General features: G+C 47.8%; 1 protein-coding gene across 1 annotated transcript; it reads right to left on the reverse strand.

The window, feature by feature from the left end:
• Nucleotides 1-232: 232 nt before the first annotated feature.
• LOC311374715 (serine/threonine-protein kinase 10-like) lies at nt 233-12645 on the reverse strand. The gene is made up of 2 exons (XM_084490507.1): nt 12152-12645; nt 233-524 (listed from the first exon to the last, which is right to left on the reverse strand). Exons 1-2 carry the CDS (start codon nt 12308-12310, stop codon nt 267-269), a joined length of 417 nt encoding a protein of 138 aa, XP_084346633.1. The 5' UTR covers nt 12311-12645; the 3' UTR covers nt 233-266.
• Between the last annotated feature and the right edge of the window lie 6012 nt (nt 12646-18657).

Consider the following 18657-nt stretch of genomic DNA (forward strand, 5'->3'; position numbering starts at 1 on the left):
ACTCTGCCAGCCTTTTACCTTCTAAAACCGACTGAAGACAAAGTGTGACAACAACGCCAAACTGTCCGGTCTCCTCTTGTGTGTCTGAGCCAAGTCGTGACGGTTTAAAAATCTCCCTGAGTGTGTATAAATGTTAACCATCTACGTACAGTGTACAGTGGAATTCTACTGGACTAGAGGGAGTAACTTGAAGAGCAACTCTGACTGGGGAACTGTTTGCATGACTCAACTTTACTGCTTGATCAGTTGTCAAGACAACCTGTCAATCAGCTCCAAAGACTCTGACCATCGTCAGACAATGCACTCATCCAAAAGAAACAACTGCGAGACAAAATGAGAGAACGATGTGAGGGACTCACCCAGAGTTTATTTTCATGGTAGAAAGCATCGAGTAGCTTGACGATGTAGTGGTGGTCACATTTAGCCAGGATGTCGATCTCCACCATGTAGTCCTCCAGCTCCTCCTCCGATTTGGTGTCAATCACTTTGGCTGCAGCCAGAACCTGTGTCTCCTTGTTCCTGGCCTGGGACACACACACACACAACCAACGTCAGAACCAGGCTAAGGATGTGTCAGGTGCTGGCTCCATCAATACATAATCATACACTCAAAACTAAAAGTGACCATGGAAATGTATCATCAAAACACATAGGGGATTCCATCTTATTGATACGCACATCACCATGTAGGCCTCATGCTTTTGAAAGCAAAACTAGTTTTTATGAGCTTCTTTCCATTGACCATTGACGTGTTTGGAAGGATATCAGAAAGAAACAGTGGATTTTTTTGTTTCCCAATGCAGTTCTCCTTTTTCATGAAGATACAATACTGCACGACTCACTCAATTACCAATAATAACATGGCCTAGAAAGACCCCTCCCATCCCTGTCAGATATACTTACTCATATGCAGCGCGAGAGCAAGTGGTTTAATAGAAAACAAACTTGCCACAATCAGAGAGAAAGACAGGCGAGGCCCAGAGCATTGAACCATCTGACTTCTTGCTATTCGACCAACTGACTTAAATTAGAGACTATTCAACCAACTGACCTCAAGTCGTAGAGACTATTCAACCAACAGACTTCAATTAGAGACTATTCAACCAACTGACTTTAAGTCGTAGAGACTATTCGACCAACTGACTTTAAGTCGTAGAGACTATTCGACCAACTGACTTCAGATAGCAGAGGCTATTCGACCAACTGACTTCAATTAGAGACTATTCAACCAACTGACCTCAAGTCGTAGAGACTATTCAACCAAATGACTTCAGGTAGAGGGACTATTCAACCAACTGACCTCAAGTAGTAGAGACTATTCAACCAACAGACTTCAATTAGAGACTATTCAACCAACTGACCTCAAGTCGTAGAGACTATTCAACCAACTGACTTCAATTAGAGACTATTCAACCAACTGACCTCAAGTAGTAGAGACTATTCAACCAACGGACTTCAATTAGAGACTATTCAACCAACTGACTTCAAGTCCTAGAGACTATTCAACCAACTGGCTTGAGGTAGCAGAGGCTATTCGACCAACTGACTTCAGGTAGAGGGACTATGAAACCAACCAACTTCAGGTAGCAGAGACTGCTGCATTCAACCATATAGAGTACACAGACTAACTGAGATGCACCATTCCAGTGATGTGGAGTACTAGTCTGGTGTGGAAGCAGTGAAATCAAGACATTGGCCGTAGGTTATGATTCCCTCGAAACGAGGCCCAAGGGCAACTCTGATAACCACACCAAAAACACTTTTGCCTGGCGTTAATCTGGAGTGAAATGACAGCAGCCCATTGTGCTGCGGTGGGTCAGACGTGGAATGTGTTGAATGAAGCTTTCAGATCTCCAGGGGAAGCGCTCCTTTATGAATCATGAGCTGCTAATAGACACTGGAGGATTTCAGGAAGTGATACCGCTATTTGGGTGTGAGAAAGTCTTGCATATACGAGCAGCCTTGAATGCATCCAGGACCATGCATTTCCAATCACAAATGTCTCTTTATAAACGTGTTTCTTTCAAGGAAATATAACCATAAATAAAAACATCCCAGAGTAGAGCTTAGTTTTATCATTGCTCCCCAAAACAGCACAAATATGCGTGAACTAAAGTAAACAACAACAATAGCGTTGCTCACAGACCTTCACATGTTGTCTACTAGTGTAGACGAGATGAACAACAGGAAGAGGAAGTCCACACCCTCTCACACCAAACGGGGAGCCGGAGGAACCACCACACACAATAGATTACACACACGTTTCCAAAGCAACACACACACACACACACACACACACACACACACACACACACACACACACACACACACACACACACACACACACACACACACACACACACACACACACACACACACACACACACACACACACACTGAGCACTAGGGTACCTCAGCAACACAGAGCTGCGGTAGGAACACACCATTTTAGTCGCGACTGAAACTAGACTTTCTACACCTTCAGTATGCGTGGCAAAAAAAGAATGAAAACATGAATTGAAACACTGTTGACTGGATGGTTAAAGATATTGTGCCATCATGGAAAGGTTGTGAAATGGATGGTTGAATGGCTTCCGTTGGACTCACGCAAAGCCACCACTGTGGTTGCGCAATAAGTTAACAGAGGGAACATGCAACACAGAAAGGACGAGTGTTTCTTCAGATTAAAAAAGCAAAGGAAGTCACCAACACCACATAGACCGAGGAGGAGGAGGAGGAGGAGGAGGAGGAGGATTATGAAAATAGTGCTCAGTAGCGAATGGCTCCTGATTATTTTCTGAAGTAACAATTGGCTGGAAGTATTACAAATCAAAGCACATCGAAAAGTAAAAGGAGAGCTAAAATGACAACCAAGATCTGGATTGACCTTGTAGTTGGTATTGACATCTTAATCTCAGGTGTAAAGTGTTCTTCATAGGAAGTACTGCATTATTTGGAGGGTTGGGACAGCATGCAGCAGCTGGACCTTAAGACACACTGTAGGTCCCAACATATAGCTGGTGTGTGAAGACGAGGTGGTGTTTGTCTGCGAGAAAACGTGCACCATCGTTCAAATGAAGTGTGTGTGTGTGTGTGAGAAATGGACCTTGGTGCCAGACTCCTGAGTCCTGTGGGAAAACATCTGAACAAACACCGAATAGGGACCACAAGGCAGGGGCGCGCACACACACACACACACACACACACACACACACACACACACACACACACACACAACACACACACACACACACACACACACACACACACACACACACACACACACACACACACACACACAATTAATCGTGTTAGGTGGTCAGGTGAGACACATTTGGCTACAGACAGGGGACACCTCACCAGACAACTGTCATTAGCCCTCGTCTCCAGTGGTAACTCTTGGTATTCCCACTGTGTCAAGAGTCTTGTGGTTGAATGAGTGAAAAACATTAAAAACTTTGGCAGGGACGTGGGAATTCTGCCCAAAGGCCCTATAAATAGAAGGCTTTTTCTCCAAACACCCCATCTCTAATTAGAGTGCAGTGCGGAGGGCTTCTGTGTTAAAATAGACACGGGGTGGGCTTGCTTCGCTCCAGCCATGGGCTGGCCAGGCCAGAGAGACCGTCCTAGAGGGTAAACAAACATGGTTTCCTCGGTCACCACGGGGTGGGGTCACCATGGGGTGGGGTCACCACCGCGTCAAGACACGGACCCCCATGACTTCTCAAGTGATTTACAGCGGCTGACACGCGACCCAGACGCATCCCGCAGGCGGCGTTGAGTTGCGGAGAGGGGGAGAGGGGGAGAGAGTTTTACGGTTAGGGGCTGCGTTGGGGACGTGTGTTCACGTCATTAACCAACACCGACGCGTATGCCACAGTGTGTCGCTGTGAATAACCAATAACTAAATGTTAATGTTAATAATGAATGTCTCTGAAGAGACTACCCATGTCCATTAGAGATCACACATGCATTATGCATGTGCTGCAGCCTTGATCGCCCCACAGCAGTGAACCACAGCGAACTGTGCTTGTTGGTCTAAGCCTCAGAGTGATTCCAGGAAGTGTGTGTCTTAGTGCAGGTTCGAAATTCTAAGCATGTGTATGTGCATTTTAAAGCTACACTGCACAGGGGAAATGACAGGGAGACGCCCAACAGTTTCTAGCGGTGTGACTTTAAGGCCAGTGTGTGTGTGTGTGTGTGTGTGTGTGTGTGTGTGTGTGTGTGTGTGTGTGTGTGTGTGTGTGTGTGTGTGTGTGTGTGTGTGTGTGTGCACGTGCATGTGCGCGCGTGTGTGTGTCACAGACAAGAGGAGAGCCGTGCATAAAGAAGAGCCACGAGTTCCTCAAACCTCTGTGACCTCACTGAGCCCATCGTCTACAAAAGGGCCTGAAACATGTCAGCCACCAAACCGGCTGCGACCGGCCGGGGCCCGCGCTGCACAAAGGACGGGGCCTCGCTCCAACAACAATTGCGTCACGGATTCCACACTAAACGCTTAGGCAGGTCGTAGGCAGGTCGTAGGCAGGTCATAGGCGTGCAGGCAGGTCGTAGGGGTGCAGGCAGGTCGTAGGGGTGCAGGCAGGTCATGGGGGTGCAGGCAGGTCGTAGGTGCAGGCAGGTCGTAGGTGTAGGCAGGTCGTAGGGGTGCAGGCAGGTCGTAGGGGTGGAGGCAGGTCGTAGGTGCAGGCAGGTCGTAGGCGTGCAGGCAGGTCGTAGGGGTGGAGGCAGGTCGTAGGCGTGCAGGCAGGTCGTAGGTGCAGGCAGGTCGTAGGGGTGGAGGCAGGTCGTAGGGGTGCAGGCAGGTCGTAGGGGTGCAGGCAGGTCGTAGGCGTGCAGGCAGGTCGTAGTCGTGCAGGCAGGTCGTAGGCGTGCAGGCAGGTCGTAGGGGTGCAGGCAGGTCGTAGGGTGCAGGCAGGTCGTAGGGGTGCAGGCAGGTCGTAGGGGTGCAGGCAGGTCGTAGGGGTGCAGGCAGGTCGTAGGCGTGCAGGCAGGTCGTAGGGGTGCAGGCAGGTCATGGGGGTGCAGGCAGGTCATGGGGGTGCAGGCAGGTCGTAGGTGCAGGCAGGTCGTAGGTGCAGGCAGGTCGTAGGTGCAGGCAGGTCGTAGGGGTGCAGGCAGGTCATGGGGGTGCAGGCAGGTCATGGGGGTGCAGGCAGGTCGTAGGTGCAGGCAGGTCGTAGGGGTGCAGGCAGGTCGTAGGCGTGCAGGCAGGTCGTAGGCGTGCAGGCAGGTCGTAGGGGTGCAGGCAGGTCGTAGGGGTGCAGGCAGGTCGTAGGCGTGCAGGCAGGTCATAGGCGTGCAGGCAGGTCGTAGGTGCAGGCAGGTCGTAGGTGCAGGCAGGTCGTAGGTGCAGGCAGGTCGTAGGTGCAGGCAGGTCGTAGGTGTAGGCAGGTCGTGGGGGTGCAGGCAGGTCGTAGGCGTGCGTGACCGCAGTGTGTCTGAACACCTCATCATCCACTTCACGGCCACGCAGTCCATTGTGCTTTAAGTGCCCGGTTGACGGGTGGAGACGGCAGATTGACTGCCACCTGACGAGCGGGTGTGTCGAGGTCAGGAGTGGGAAATATAATCGTGTTCTATGCGTTTCGATGTGGTTTAAAGAGCACGGACTAATGAGAAAGAGAAGAAATGTAGACAGGCTGAAGACATGCCGACTCTTTAAGGGTTTAAGATTCACCGTGCTCATCGTGACTGAGATCAGTTCAGTTTCAACGCGTCCGTCCGGTTGGAACCCTGTTCCAAAGTCGCTCTTCCAAATGTTTGCAATAATGCTGAAGACAACGCAGCGCCGAACAGGGTTGGTTATTAACTGCCGGCTGTTGGTGCTCATTTCCTTGTTTCACGTTTGGAGTAGTCAGCAGAAATGCGTTGCAGAAAGCGAAGCAGGACGTGGCAGCAGTGGACTGTACTGCCTCCTCATTGTCACTGTAGCACGCCCTTTGGTTCCTAATCGTCTCTCCGCTAGACCTTGTAGATTTATGTTAGCCGTCAGCCCACCTCCCCACGGACCACAGAATGCATAAACAAACAGATGAAATGGACCCCCGGTCGCCGCTCAAGAAAGGGGCAAAACTGTAATAGGGTCAGTCAGTGACCTGTAACATAAGTGAACAAACACATGTGCAAGAAAATACGCCTATAAACTAGCACACACACACACACACACACACACACACACACACACACACACACACACACACACACACACACACACACACACACACACACACACACACACACACACACACACACACTTTATTATGTGGTGGCTAATATTTCCTTGGTCGCTGGAGGCAGCAGTGTAGGTGTGGACAGGCTGGATCACTGCATATAACCATGGAGAGAAACGTCCCTGGGGTCATTAACCTTCAGGTTGGGCCTGTGGCAGCACACAGAACGCTGAGGCCGGCAGTCTGCCTGCAGAAGGCACGTCGCACTCTGTAGTGTGTTTGAGTATGCATGTGAGAGAGTGAGTGTGTGTGTGTGTGTGCATGTGAGTGAGTGTGTGTGTGTCCATGTGTGTGTGTGTGTGCGAGTGAGTGAGTGAGCATGTGAGTGAGTGAGTGAGTGAGTGAGTGAGCATGTGAGTGAGTGTGCATGTGAGTGAGTGAGTGAGTGAGCATGTGAGTGAGTGAGTGAGTGAGCGAGCATGTGAGTGAGTGAATGAGTGTGCATGTGAGTGAGTGAGTGAGTGAGTGTGCATGTGAGTGAGTGAGTGAGTGTGCATGTGAGTGAGTGAGTGAGTGAGCATGTGAGTGAGTGAGTGTGCATGTGAGTGAGTGAGTGAGTGAGTGAGTACTGTACTCTGTACATCTCCTTGCTTGTGTGAAGAACACAATGCTGATCCCCAAAGCGCTTGTGTAGACATCGGTTGGCCGTGGTGCTCAGGGCCCAGAAGGAGTCCAGTAGTCATTATCAGGACGAGATGTGGTGGCACCAGCACCAGGCCTCACAGGGGTCAGCCTTCAGGCCTGTTGTCACCAGGAGATCAGTGCGTGTGCCAGCTGCAGCATATATTCTCTGTAGAGGCAGTGAATGACGGCTAGAAGAGCTCTCTGTTGAGAGTCATTTACTTTGTGTTGTTCTCTATCGCTCATCAAACATCAGATATGTTTTGTTCCAATTAAGAAGGGTCACAAGCGTCCACCATGGGGCAGTACATAGCTCATTATAGATTGTGAATCTCAAACTGAATTTTAATCTTTCTGGGAAATAATAATGAAAAGGAGGATCTTCTACAACATCGTTTCCGAGATTGCTTCATTGTAAAACGAGACAGGGAAGAGAAAGAAAATGCAAAAAGGGTTGAATTACACATATATATATATATATACATTATATAATATCAGTCAGAAAATGAACCCCACAAAACCGTCATATCCTGATGAGCGGAATAATAACAGAAACCAACCGAGGGATCCTATATCCTGACACACACACACACACACACACACACACACACACACACACACACACACACACACACACACACACACACACACACACACACACACACACACACACACACACACACACACACACACACACACACACACACACACACAATTTTACAGGCATGAAACCGCCACCGTGTCTCGATTGTGAAACGTCCATATCTAAAGATCACCTGTGGCTGCCCAGGAATTTCTATGGTGCAACAAGTAGTGCAGCGACTGTAAGCCTGTTGAGCGTCACCACACGTCGTCTGTACACGTTGTGATTATAACGCTGCTTTCTGAATATTTTCTAACGGTAAGATCGGTGGTCATGACTAACGAGGAGTGGATAACTAATGACTAAACTTAATGGATAACGTCAAAGGAAGACTTCCATCAATCATCCCTCACTTTAGTCCCTCGCTTCGGTTCTGCACACAGCCCAAGAGCATGTGCCAAACCAAAAGTTGATTTCTTTCCACCTTTCCGAGAGGAGGCAGAGGGGGACTCCCACGCCCGCCCTGCCCCGCCCCCCGCAGAGACGGCTCTTATCGGGGCAGGCCTCACGCAGCTGCTCCTCCAGATTAGAGACCTTGAGACGGCCACGTGTGCTGGTGCTCTGACACGGGTCAACGGTACGAAGCGCTCCATCTAGATCAACGTCAGCAGAGAAGTGTATTCAAATGTAGCCTTGGGCTTGATAGTCTTGTTAAGAGGCGGGTGCGGGCACCAGGTGTTGGTGCCCGTGTCAATTGAGCAGTACAAAACTCCTACTCTGAAAAGTCTGAATGACCAAAAAAAAGTCTGGTTCCAATTCCAACGCATGGAGGAAAAGGTTCTGTTCAGCGAGCAGCCACTGCCCCAACAACAGGGCGCACAGAGTCTTAACTGCAGGGCTGTGTGCGCCTTCTCCCCTCCCTGCGGGGGCAACTCGCGGCAACGCCAGGGCCAGCGAGTGCCTCTGGAGACGCTGCCTCTGAGGCCGGCGGAGGCGCGCCGAGGCCCGGAATACACTGAAGGAAACATTTGACTCTTCGTGCCTCGATGTCAAGACACGATTATTATTTCACAACCAAACAAGACCCCACCTGTACAGCACATACCACGCACGCACACACACGCACACGCACACACACACTTTGGTCATGACTTTGGTGAATAAGATAGGTGTGTTGGAGAGTGAAGAATGAAGCTAAAGGATCGTGGAGATGAACGTAGGGGGGCTGGAGGCTTTAGAGAGCCGGTCAAACATGAGGCTGACCGGCCCATGCACGGTCAACATGTGCCGTATAGCCCACAGCTCAACTTTATATCAACTACTTTTAAAGAGCGCTTTTGGCAAAACATGCAGTGAATTAACTGGAATGAAAAGCGCTGCTGCTATTAACATGTTTGTCAAATGGAATGCATGTACAGTATTGATGAGCACTCAGGCTCGACAGAAAGGTCTATAATAGAGGACTATTACCTGTAGCACGGTGGGCACTCATATGTTTACATACCTGGCCTATCCACTGATAAACCCACGGAAAACAGGGACCATAACCTGCCTTGGCTCTCACAGTGGTAAAGGGTTATAAGCATCCCACTGGTATAGTGTTGATGGCATTAGCGGTGTTGACCAGACGCTTTGAGGCACTGGGTGTGATTTGTGCGGCCGCATCTCCATGAGGACTCACTGGAGACCGACGTGGAATGTGCCCCTGGCCAATCTGAGAGAGGTACAGCGAAACGGCTCCAGGCAAACGTGCTCATCACCCCACAGTGCTGACGTGAGTAGGAACAGGTTCAGGAACATGAGTAGGAACAGGTTCTGTAACCAATGCTGGTGCCATATTGATTGTAGGTATGGGCTAGCCTTACAAAAAACAAAAGAGGGTCCATAATTGCAACGCAACACACACACACACACACACACACACACACACACACACACACACACACACACACACACACACACACACACACACACACACACACACACACACACACACACACACACACACACACACACACACACACAATAATACATGTCATTGAATTGAAGCGAGGGAGAAAGTGTTTCCATGACTAAAGACGCAGGAGTGTGGGGGGGCGTTGAATGAAGCTGATAGCCATGATGTTTGAGAGCACACAGGAAGTCCACCCCTGATGCCTTCCCACAACTTCCTGCCGACGGTCCAATCCCCCTCGTTCTCCCTTGTGGAGCATCGCGGCCAGATGGCTGCAGGTGGAGGCCAGATGGCTGCAGGTGGAGGCCCCACCACTACACTGGGCAGACTAAGGGCTTCCATATTCTGCAGCCATTACTGGAGCCATCACTACGTTGGGTCAAATGCATTTGTAATCTGGCCCCTAATGATGACAATAGCAACACACCATCCACCCATGACTCAATCATCCCTTGGATCATTGAAGCACTTTCCTTCAGCAAGTGTTTTTTGTCGAATGGGACAAGAAGACCAGATGATGGCTCCGGCGAAAAGGTAACAGATCTTACCACGCTACAGTGGGAGATAACAGGGGAGGGGGGGTTGGTTTAGTCACTGATGTAGTCAAGGGAAACACGACTACTTGATTGCCTTTAAGTTGTCGTGGAGTTTATGCAGGCTTTAATTCCAACGACTTCACCAGATGACTGACACACACACACACACACACACACACACACACACACACACACACACACACACACACACACACACACACACACACACACACACACACACACACACACACACACACACACACACACACACACACACGTTCCGTCTCCTGCCTACTTTGAAAAAGCCGTGTCAGGGTTCTGACAGTTGATAATGGACAACTCCCTCTGAAGTGTTTAAACCAGGCCTGGAGTCCCCAGTGTCTGAGGTCTGACCCCTGGACAGGCCACATGTCATTCCTCAGTGGAGGGGAAAAGCCAAAGGGGCAGAGAGGGTGGAAAGGACCTGTCATTTCCGTGAGAGAGAGGCACGTGATGACAGGTCAAACGTGTGTTTGCCGTTAACACCGGGACAAACAAACGTAACATAGAAGTGATGGGTGCACAGGGGTGTGTGTGTGTGTGTGTGTGTGTGTGTGTGTGTGTGTGTGTGTGTGTGTGTGTGTGTGTGTGTGTGTGTGTGTGTGTGTGTGTGTGTGTGTGTGTGTGTGTGTGTGTGTGTGTCCTATAGACAAATACTGGAGGTATTCCTGCCTGCACATCTGTGGAATGGATATATAAAGGTCTAGTAAAACATCAACACCCACAGCAACACACAGACAGCCCTGGGAGAGCGATTTCAGCCCGTGTTCAACTTCAAAAAGGTTTTTTTACATTCAATGACTTTGAAAAAACCACTTTGATTTAAGGCTGAACACAGACAGATGAGCAGCAGCCATGTCTGGTCGGGGTCCTAACATATTGTTGGTTTGACTTTGAAGATTCCCTTACATGCGGTTGCAGCTTATCTGGCCAAGAATCAGTTCTTGACGTTTGAATAAATTGTTCAACACTCCCAACAAGGGAGCATCCATCAGTTCAAATAATTTAACACAACAGTGTCAACATGAGTAGAAAAATAGTAACAGTGAGAAACCAAAGCGAAGACCAGCTCCACAGGTCAGGGTCAGCTCAGATCATTACCTCATAGGGCGACTCTGATACACACACACACTATTCTGCATCATACCTTTTTCTTTGGATGACCTGTGCCTTGGTTTACTCAGCGCACGCACAGCATCCAATCACAACAAAACACGCCCCCTTAATAAAAGAGCCACTTGTTCTGTTTTTACACTGACTGCCATGCAAGTAAGGCATCACTTCTTCCACAAACCTCTGCTATGACCACAGTCAAAGAAGCCTATGTGCTGCTCCGTCGAGCACATCGCAGCCTCCTCGCCCATGACCACGGCACACCGACGCAGGGCCTTTCCAACCCCAACGACAAACTAGTGCATTGAATTATTTTAAAAAAAAACGTGTATATTGGCAGCAGTGGAAACAGAGGCAGATCCTCGACAGCCTGAGATATCGTGGAAGAATAAGAAGTTCACAGTTCACCTGACTCTGATACTCCCCACAGTGCACAGATCAGACCTCCACCTGGTACCCAGATGGGGCTGTGTGAAGCCTCACTGACAACCCGCAGAAAACCACAACAGACGCACCAGCCGGTTCCTGTAGTCTGTAGGAGGCTAGCACACCGCCGGGCGTGATGCAACACGTCACCAGTCAGTCAGACAGTCACCAGTCAGTCAGACACCACAGGGGACACGTTACCAGTCAGTCAGACAGTTACCAGTCAGTCAGACAGTTACCAGTCAGTCAGACACCACAGGGGACACGTCACCAGTCAGTCAGACAGTTACCAGTCAGTTACCAGTCAGTCAGACACCACAGGGGACACGTCACCAGTCAGTCAGACAGTTACCAGTCAGTCAGACAGTTACCAGTCAGTCAGACACCACAGGGGACACGTCACCAGTCAGTCAGACAGTTACCAGTCAGTCAGACACCACAGCATGGGGTCTACACGTTACCTTGTACAGTAAGGTCTACACGTTACCTTGTACAGTAAGGTCTACACGTTACCTTGTACAGTAAGGTCTACACGTTACCTTGTACAGTAAGGTCTACACGTTACCTTGTACAGTAAGGGCTCTACACGTTACCTGTACACTATGGGGTCTACACGTTACCTTGTACAGTAAGCTCTACACGTTACCTTGTACACCTTGCCGAAGGCTCCGTCCCCCAGCTCGCCGATGATCTCCCACAGGTCGTTGGGGTTGATGTCCCGGTGAACGTGTTCGTACTGCTTAACCCGTTTCTTTATGTCAATGGTGGGCAGCCGTAAGATCTTACTGAACCTGGCGAACGCCATGGTGTCGCTGCGACGCGGAGAAGGAACGAAGAACAACCGCGAACAAACCGAGAAGTTCGCAAACGAACGAACCCCCGCGCGCCCACGCGCAGCCGCGTTGGAGGACGTCACAGACCGAACGCACGCTGCACTTCACTCCGCGTCCCGAGAGGAAACAAAGTTAGAACGAGAACTAAGAACGCGTGGAGGTGGTTATTCTGCTGGCAGGCGGTCCATTCCAAACGACCAGAGGTACGAGGTGCTGGAGGTGAGTCTCTGAATCAGGAGACCCGCTGTCTGCTCCCGGGCCGCGCGCTGCCACCTGCCGCTCTGCACACACTCAACAATCAGCTGCTGCTGCCAAGGCAACTGGTGCTGACTGCCGCTCCTCGCGCCCGCCACGCCCTCCGCTCCGACGCCCCGCCCACTGCCGTCGTGGAAATGGGAGTTCGTTAAAACATGAATCGAAACCTTTTTTTATGCAATGACGAAGAGTTAAACGAACTCCACGTCCTGGTTGGGGTGCTGGGCGGGTCATACTGGTGCAGTGGTTGGGGTCATACTGGTGCAGTGGTTGGGGTGCTGGGCGGGTCATACTGGTGCAGTGGTTGGGGTGCTGGGCGGGTCATACTGGTGCAGTGGTTGGGGTGCTGGGCGGGTCATACTGGTGCAGTGGTTGGGGTGCTGGGCGGGTCATACTGGTGCAGTGGTTGGGGTCATACTGGTGCAGTGGTTGGGGTGCTGGGTGGGGTCACACATTGCTGCACAGCGTAATGACAAAGTGATGATAGTGGAAGTTTCTCGATCATTGCCAGCGGGTATCGGTTTTTCCCTGTTGGTGACACAAGTGAAAAGTATTTCTGACTCCTTAAAGTGCAACTCGGGTATTCATTATTCTTAAACGTGCCTATAAATATCTCAAAGCTGTAAACATAGTCCTAGACAGCACCACAGGGCCATCTTGTGGCCTATTTGTGTCATTGCCTCACTGCCTGTATAATATATATATATAATAAGCAACGTCTTGGCTGGATCCAATCCTTCTCATGTTCTGGGTTAACAAATGACATACATTCATTATGACTCAATCAATAGACACATATTTGGACATCTATTTTGAGATTTTTTTTTGTTGTATTCCAAAACCTGATCTTACTCTTTCGATGTCATAGCTCACAATTCTGCTAATGTGATCTGATAAAGTGTCTGCAGGTGTTTTGATGTATGATTCTGTTTCACTGTTAGTATCAATGTTACACCTTCTTCATTCACATTTAAATATATGAATATAACAAGCAAACTATACAAAAAATAAAAAATATGTATCATTGTAAATGGGTGATTCTTTTTTACGATTTTGCGCGAAGAGAGGAGTGCATACTTGTTATAGAACATGCGCACTACCCTTTGTGGCCAGCAGAGTGAAGCTAGTCGGCAAACCATGATGCAAACACAAGCGTCATGGTTTTTTACAGGCATAGGCTCATCTTAAGCTTGCAAAGTTAAATCTTGCATATCTAACTACCTCTGTTCAATGCAATATTTTGCCACCACCTCATAATTGTGCAATTTTTTGTACACACTTATTTACATTCACTAATCTGTCTATAAAAAGACAATGGACATAAGCCTACTGTATCTAAAGTCAACTTTAGATACCCGTGGTGCGTACCCACTCTACATGAAACACACTGTAGTACTGCTGGCAAGTTCACCAGAACGGCATCTCAGGCTGTCGCCATAGCAACCAGTGATGTCAACCCCCAGCACAATACTTTTTCTCATCGTCACTTATGAGCCAAATACCTGGTTCTTTTTAGAATGTGTTTGTTATTTCAAATCAATGTTAGTCTGAATGCACTAGAGTCACATTTCCATAGCAATTCATCAGTCTGTCGAAGTCATGTTTACAACAGGTGGCATAGCTGCGAAATGGTTGGAATGAATACGTGCTCTCTGACAATCCACAGCGTTATTGTATGAGTCAGAGTCAGTGTAAATAGTAGGTGAGGAACTTCACCATGATCAACTGTATTCCTCTCGACAGTTTTCATGTCATCAAAAAGGGCTGCAAGGCTGTTTATGCATAACATGTATTATAGTATTATTATTATTATTATTATTTATTATTATAGTATAGTATTATAGTATTTATTTAATCACAACACAAAGAGACAAGTGGTTTTACCTCCAAATAGACATGTGAAAACATATATTCTGATGTAAAAAAAAATCTAAATCAAACTGCATGCAAGGATGCTGATGATACAAGCACCCCTCCAGGCCTCGCTCGCTGCTTTGTGTTCTCCTTCGCTGTCTCTCGAGTCAGTACATCCGAGCTCATTGAGGGCATTCCTGTGTGGTACATTTGTCTATTGTGAACCACAAGTCCTACTTACCAAGAGAGGTGTGCGTGTGTGTGCGTGTGTGTGTGTATGTGTGTGTGTGTGTGTGTGTGTGTGTGTGTGTGTGTGTGTGTGTGCGTGTATGTGTGTGTGCGTGTATGTGTATGTGTGCGTGTATGTGTGTATGTGTATGTGTATGTGTGTGTGTGTGTGTGTGTGTGTATGCGTGTGTGTGTGTGTGTGTGTGCATGTATGTGTGTGTGTGTGTGTGTGTGTGTTTGTATGTGTGTGCGTGTATGTGTGTGCGTGTATGTGTGTGCGTGTATGTGTGTGCGTGTATGTGTATGTGTATGTGTATGTGTGTGTGTGTGTGTGTGTGTGCGTGTATGTGTGTGTGTGTGTGTGTGTGTGTGTGTTTGTATGTGTGTGTTTGTATGTGTGTGCGTGTATGTGTTTGCGTGTATGTGTGTGCGTGTGTGTGTGTGTGTGTGTGTGTGTGTGTGTGTGTGTGTGTGTGTGTGTGTGTGCAACAGGCACGTGTGCCCATCATAAGAAGGTCCTATAAAAGCCTCAGCGTTACATTAGGTGATGAACTGACTGGTGGCTGAGCTGGTATAAGTCACTCTCCAGAGCACAGCGTTGAATAGCAAAATGAGAAGAAGAGATGAGAGCAGTGATCCAGATGAACGCCGCAATAAGAGCAGAGTTGATGTCATTTGAACTGAATAAACAAATGAATTCAAACATTGGAGGACTGACAAATTATTGTAATGATTAATAGTTCAAAACAAACAGTGGTCGGTGGAGATACGGAGGAACAATGAAACATATAGGGACGTCTCAATACAATATTTTGGATGCAATACCTCATATTAAACTATATTTTGTACTTTGTTTTTTGTACTTTTTTTGTACTTGTTATCAATCTCTCATTAACTTTTATACTGTATAGGAAACACGTGTAGAGTTCCTGGAGCTGGTCCAAAAAGGCCTATTTATTCTCAAGGAAAGTGAATTAACTGGATAAATATAGAGAGCAGTAGACGTTAAGAATCTCTCTCCCAAAACATTATGTCTGTGTAATGTTGGAGAGCAAGAAGTTTCCCTCATAATGTGCATCATAAACGCTTTGTAATCTGCAGGTCATATGTCCCATTGTGTTCAAATGGCCTGCTGGTTTAGTCTCACTTTATCCTAACTAGACTCTTGGGTGAACTATACCTTACTGCTCCCTCTTTCGCCTCCCCAAAATTACTTATATTATGGGCTGTGGATGTTGAGATTCTAGAGCAACTGGAGGACAGTTTGACCGTCCGCAGTCTTAGAAAGTATTTTTAGAAGTCGTGGTCTATTTTACATGTATTCATTTGTAAAGCTGTGGGCAAGTGGAAGGTGAGTTTGAGGGTTCATGTTTAAAGTAAATTAAAAAACTGGGACCTTTAACTACAATTGTGTAATATCAGCAACACTATGCATTTTTTTAATTCCTGAAGCATAACCTGTAACTTCAATATCATCATTCCATTTTATTGGATATGTTTTGATATCTATAATAGTGATGTATTATGATGTCATACAATGTGACCAAATGTGGTGTGATCTGATGTTATAGAACGTCCTGTAATGTAATGTGATGTATTGTGATCTGATGTGATCTGATGTGACCTGTTATGATCTGATGTGATCTGATGTGATGTGATCTGATGTGATAAGTTGTGTTGTGATCTGATGTGATCTGATGTGATGTGATCTGATGTGATCTTATGTGATCTGATGTGATGTGATCTGATGTGATCTGATCTGATGTGATGTGATGTGATGTGATCTGATGTGATCTGATGTGATGTGATCTGATGTGATCTGATGTGATTTAAGCACTGTATAATAACCCTACCCCTAACCCAAAAATTCATATTATATACAAGAAAAAACATTTAAAAAAATAAGACAAATGCATTTAAAAAATAAAAATAGATAGATACATGCTAGACGTCAAATGTGTTTCTTAGAATGTGTTCTCCTGTGATATCATTTTATTTTAATCGGATACCCAACATAAACCACACATTGTTGTTTCATATTCTATCCCCAAATGCATTCTGTACGTTCCCCTTTGCGTCCACTTAGCGTTTGGGGGTCAGCTTTTTGCTGAGCTGCCCGCTGGCTACGTCCGTGTGGTGGAGAGCAGGTTGGTGGAGCAGGGCGGGGGCTGGCAGCCCTGTGGTGGTTCCCAGCGGGGGGCCAGTGACCGCGGGGGCCAGTGACCGCGGGGGACAGTGACTGGGGGGGACAGTGACCGGGGGGGACAGTGACCGTGGGGGGACAGTGACCGCGGGGGCCAGTGACCAGGGGGGACAGTGACTGGGGCGGTGGCACCCTGAGTGTACAGGGGAGGGGGGGGGGGGGGGGGGGGTGGAGGGGGTAGCACTGCAGCAAATTCACAGGCACCATCAGGTAGACAAGCAGCGCAGTGACGCAGTGCCCCAGCAGAGCCAGGACGGGGGTCCTGTCTGGTCACGGCTGAAGGGCTCTATATGTCGATTGGCGGATTCCTTTTCCTCTTGGGCCTGTGGCAGTCCCAGGCATGCCTAATGTTTCACTCTCAAGTCGATAAGGCAACTGCACAACCAAGTCTCCCTTCTGCTAGGTATGTCTGTGTAACCCAATGTTGAGTGTGAGTGTGTGTGTGTGTGTGTGTGTGTGTGTGTGTGTGTGTGTGTGTGTGTGTGTGTGTGTGTGTGTGTATGTGTTTGTGTGTCTGTGCGTGTGTGTGTGTGTGTGTGTGTGTGTGTGTGTGTGTGTGTGTGCGTGCGTGTGTGTGTGTATGTGTTTGTGTGTCTGTGCGTGTGCATCTGTGTGTGTGTGTGTGTGTGTGTGTGTGTGTGTGTGCTTGACAAGCACACACACACACACACACACACACACACACACATACACACACACACAAGCACTGCTTGTGTGTGTGTTTGTGTGTGCGTGTGTATATATCTTTTTCTCTGAGCGAAGTTCAGCCAATGCCAATGGCTACTCATTCCTCCAAACTAACGTATAGTAAAACTATACGTTTTACTGACCACATTCTTCATGTGATACACATGTTTCTAACAGGATGAACTGAGTACAGCATGTTATTGTTTTCCTCCAGGTTGCTCCGTTCCTTCACTGATTCCTCGTTCCATTAAATGGAGTCAGATTAAATGAAAGGTCTCCAAGAGGACTCCATATTGGATCTGTGTTGGGGGACCAGAGTGACACGGGGGAGCAATAACCAGGAGAGGGCTTTGAAGAACTGCTCTGTCAGCTAAAGCCCAATATATCCTCCACAGAGACGATGGGCCAAACAACAGAGCTGACACAAGAGAAGGACATGATGGTTTGATAGGAGGAGCACATTTGTAGCAATGTAGCACTGGTTTATGAGGAATGCAGCTTTACAGAGCCCTGCACCGGTGCAGGGTTCACACTTTTGCACCAATTAATGCTAATCTATCAAGGATGATTTGACACCCACTAACCCCACTTTTTAAGTTTGGTTTGACACCCACTAACACCTCACTTCTATACTCTCTGATACCCACTAACCCTAAGTTATAGGATGCTTTGATACCCACTAACCCTATGTTATAGGATGCTCTGATACCCACTAACCCTATGTTATAGGATGCTTTGATACCCACTAACCCTATGTTATAGGATGCTTTGATACCCATTAACCCTATGTTATAGGATGCTCTGATACCCACTAACCCTATGTTATAGGATGCTTTGATACCCACTAACCCTATGTTATAGGATGCTTTGATACCCACTAACCCTAAGTTATAGGATGCTCTGATACCCACTAACCCTAAGTTATAGGATGCTTTGATACCCACTAACCCTATGTTATAGGATGCTTTGATACCCACTAACCCTATGTTATAGGATGCTTTGATACCCACTAACACTACTGTTTACGTTTGGTTTTACAGCCACTAACCATACTTTCATATACCCACTAACCTTACTCTTTAAAGATTGTTT

This window comes from Micromesistius poutassou (assembly GCF_964030765.1).
Source record: "Micromesistius poutassou genome assembly, contig: SCAFFOLD_739, whole genome shotgun sequence".
NCBI lineage: Eukaryota > Metazoa > Chordata > Actinopteri > Gadiformes > Gadidae > Micromesistius > Micromesistius poutassou.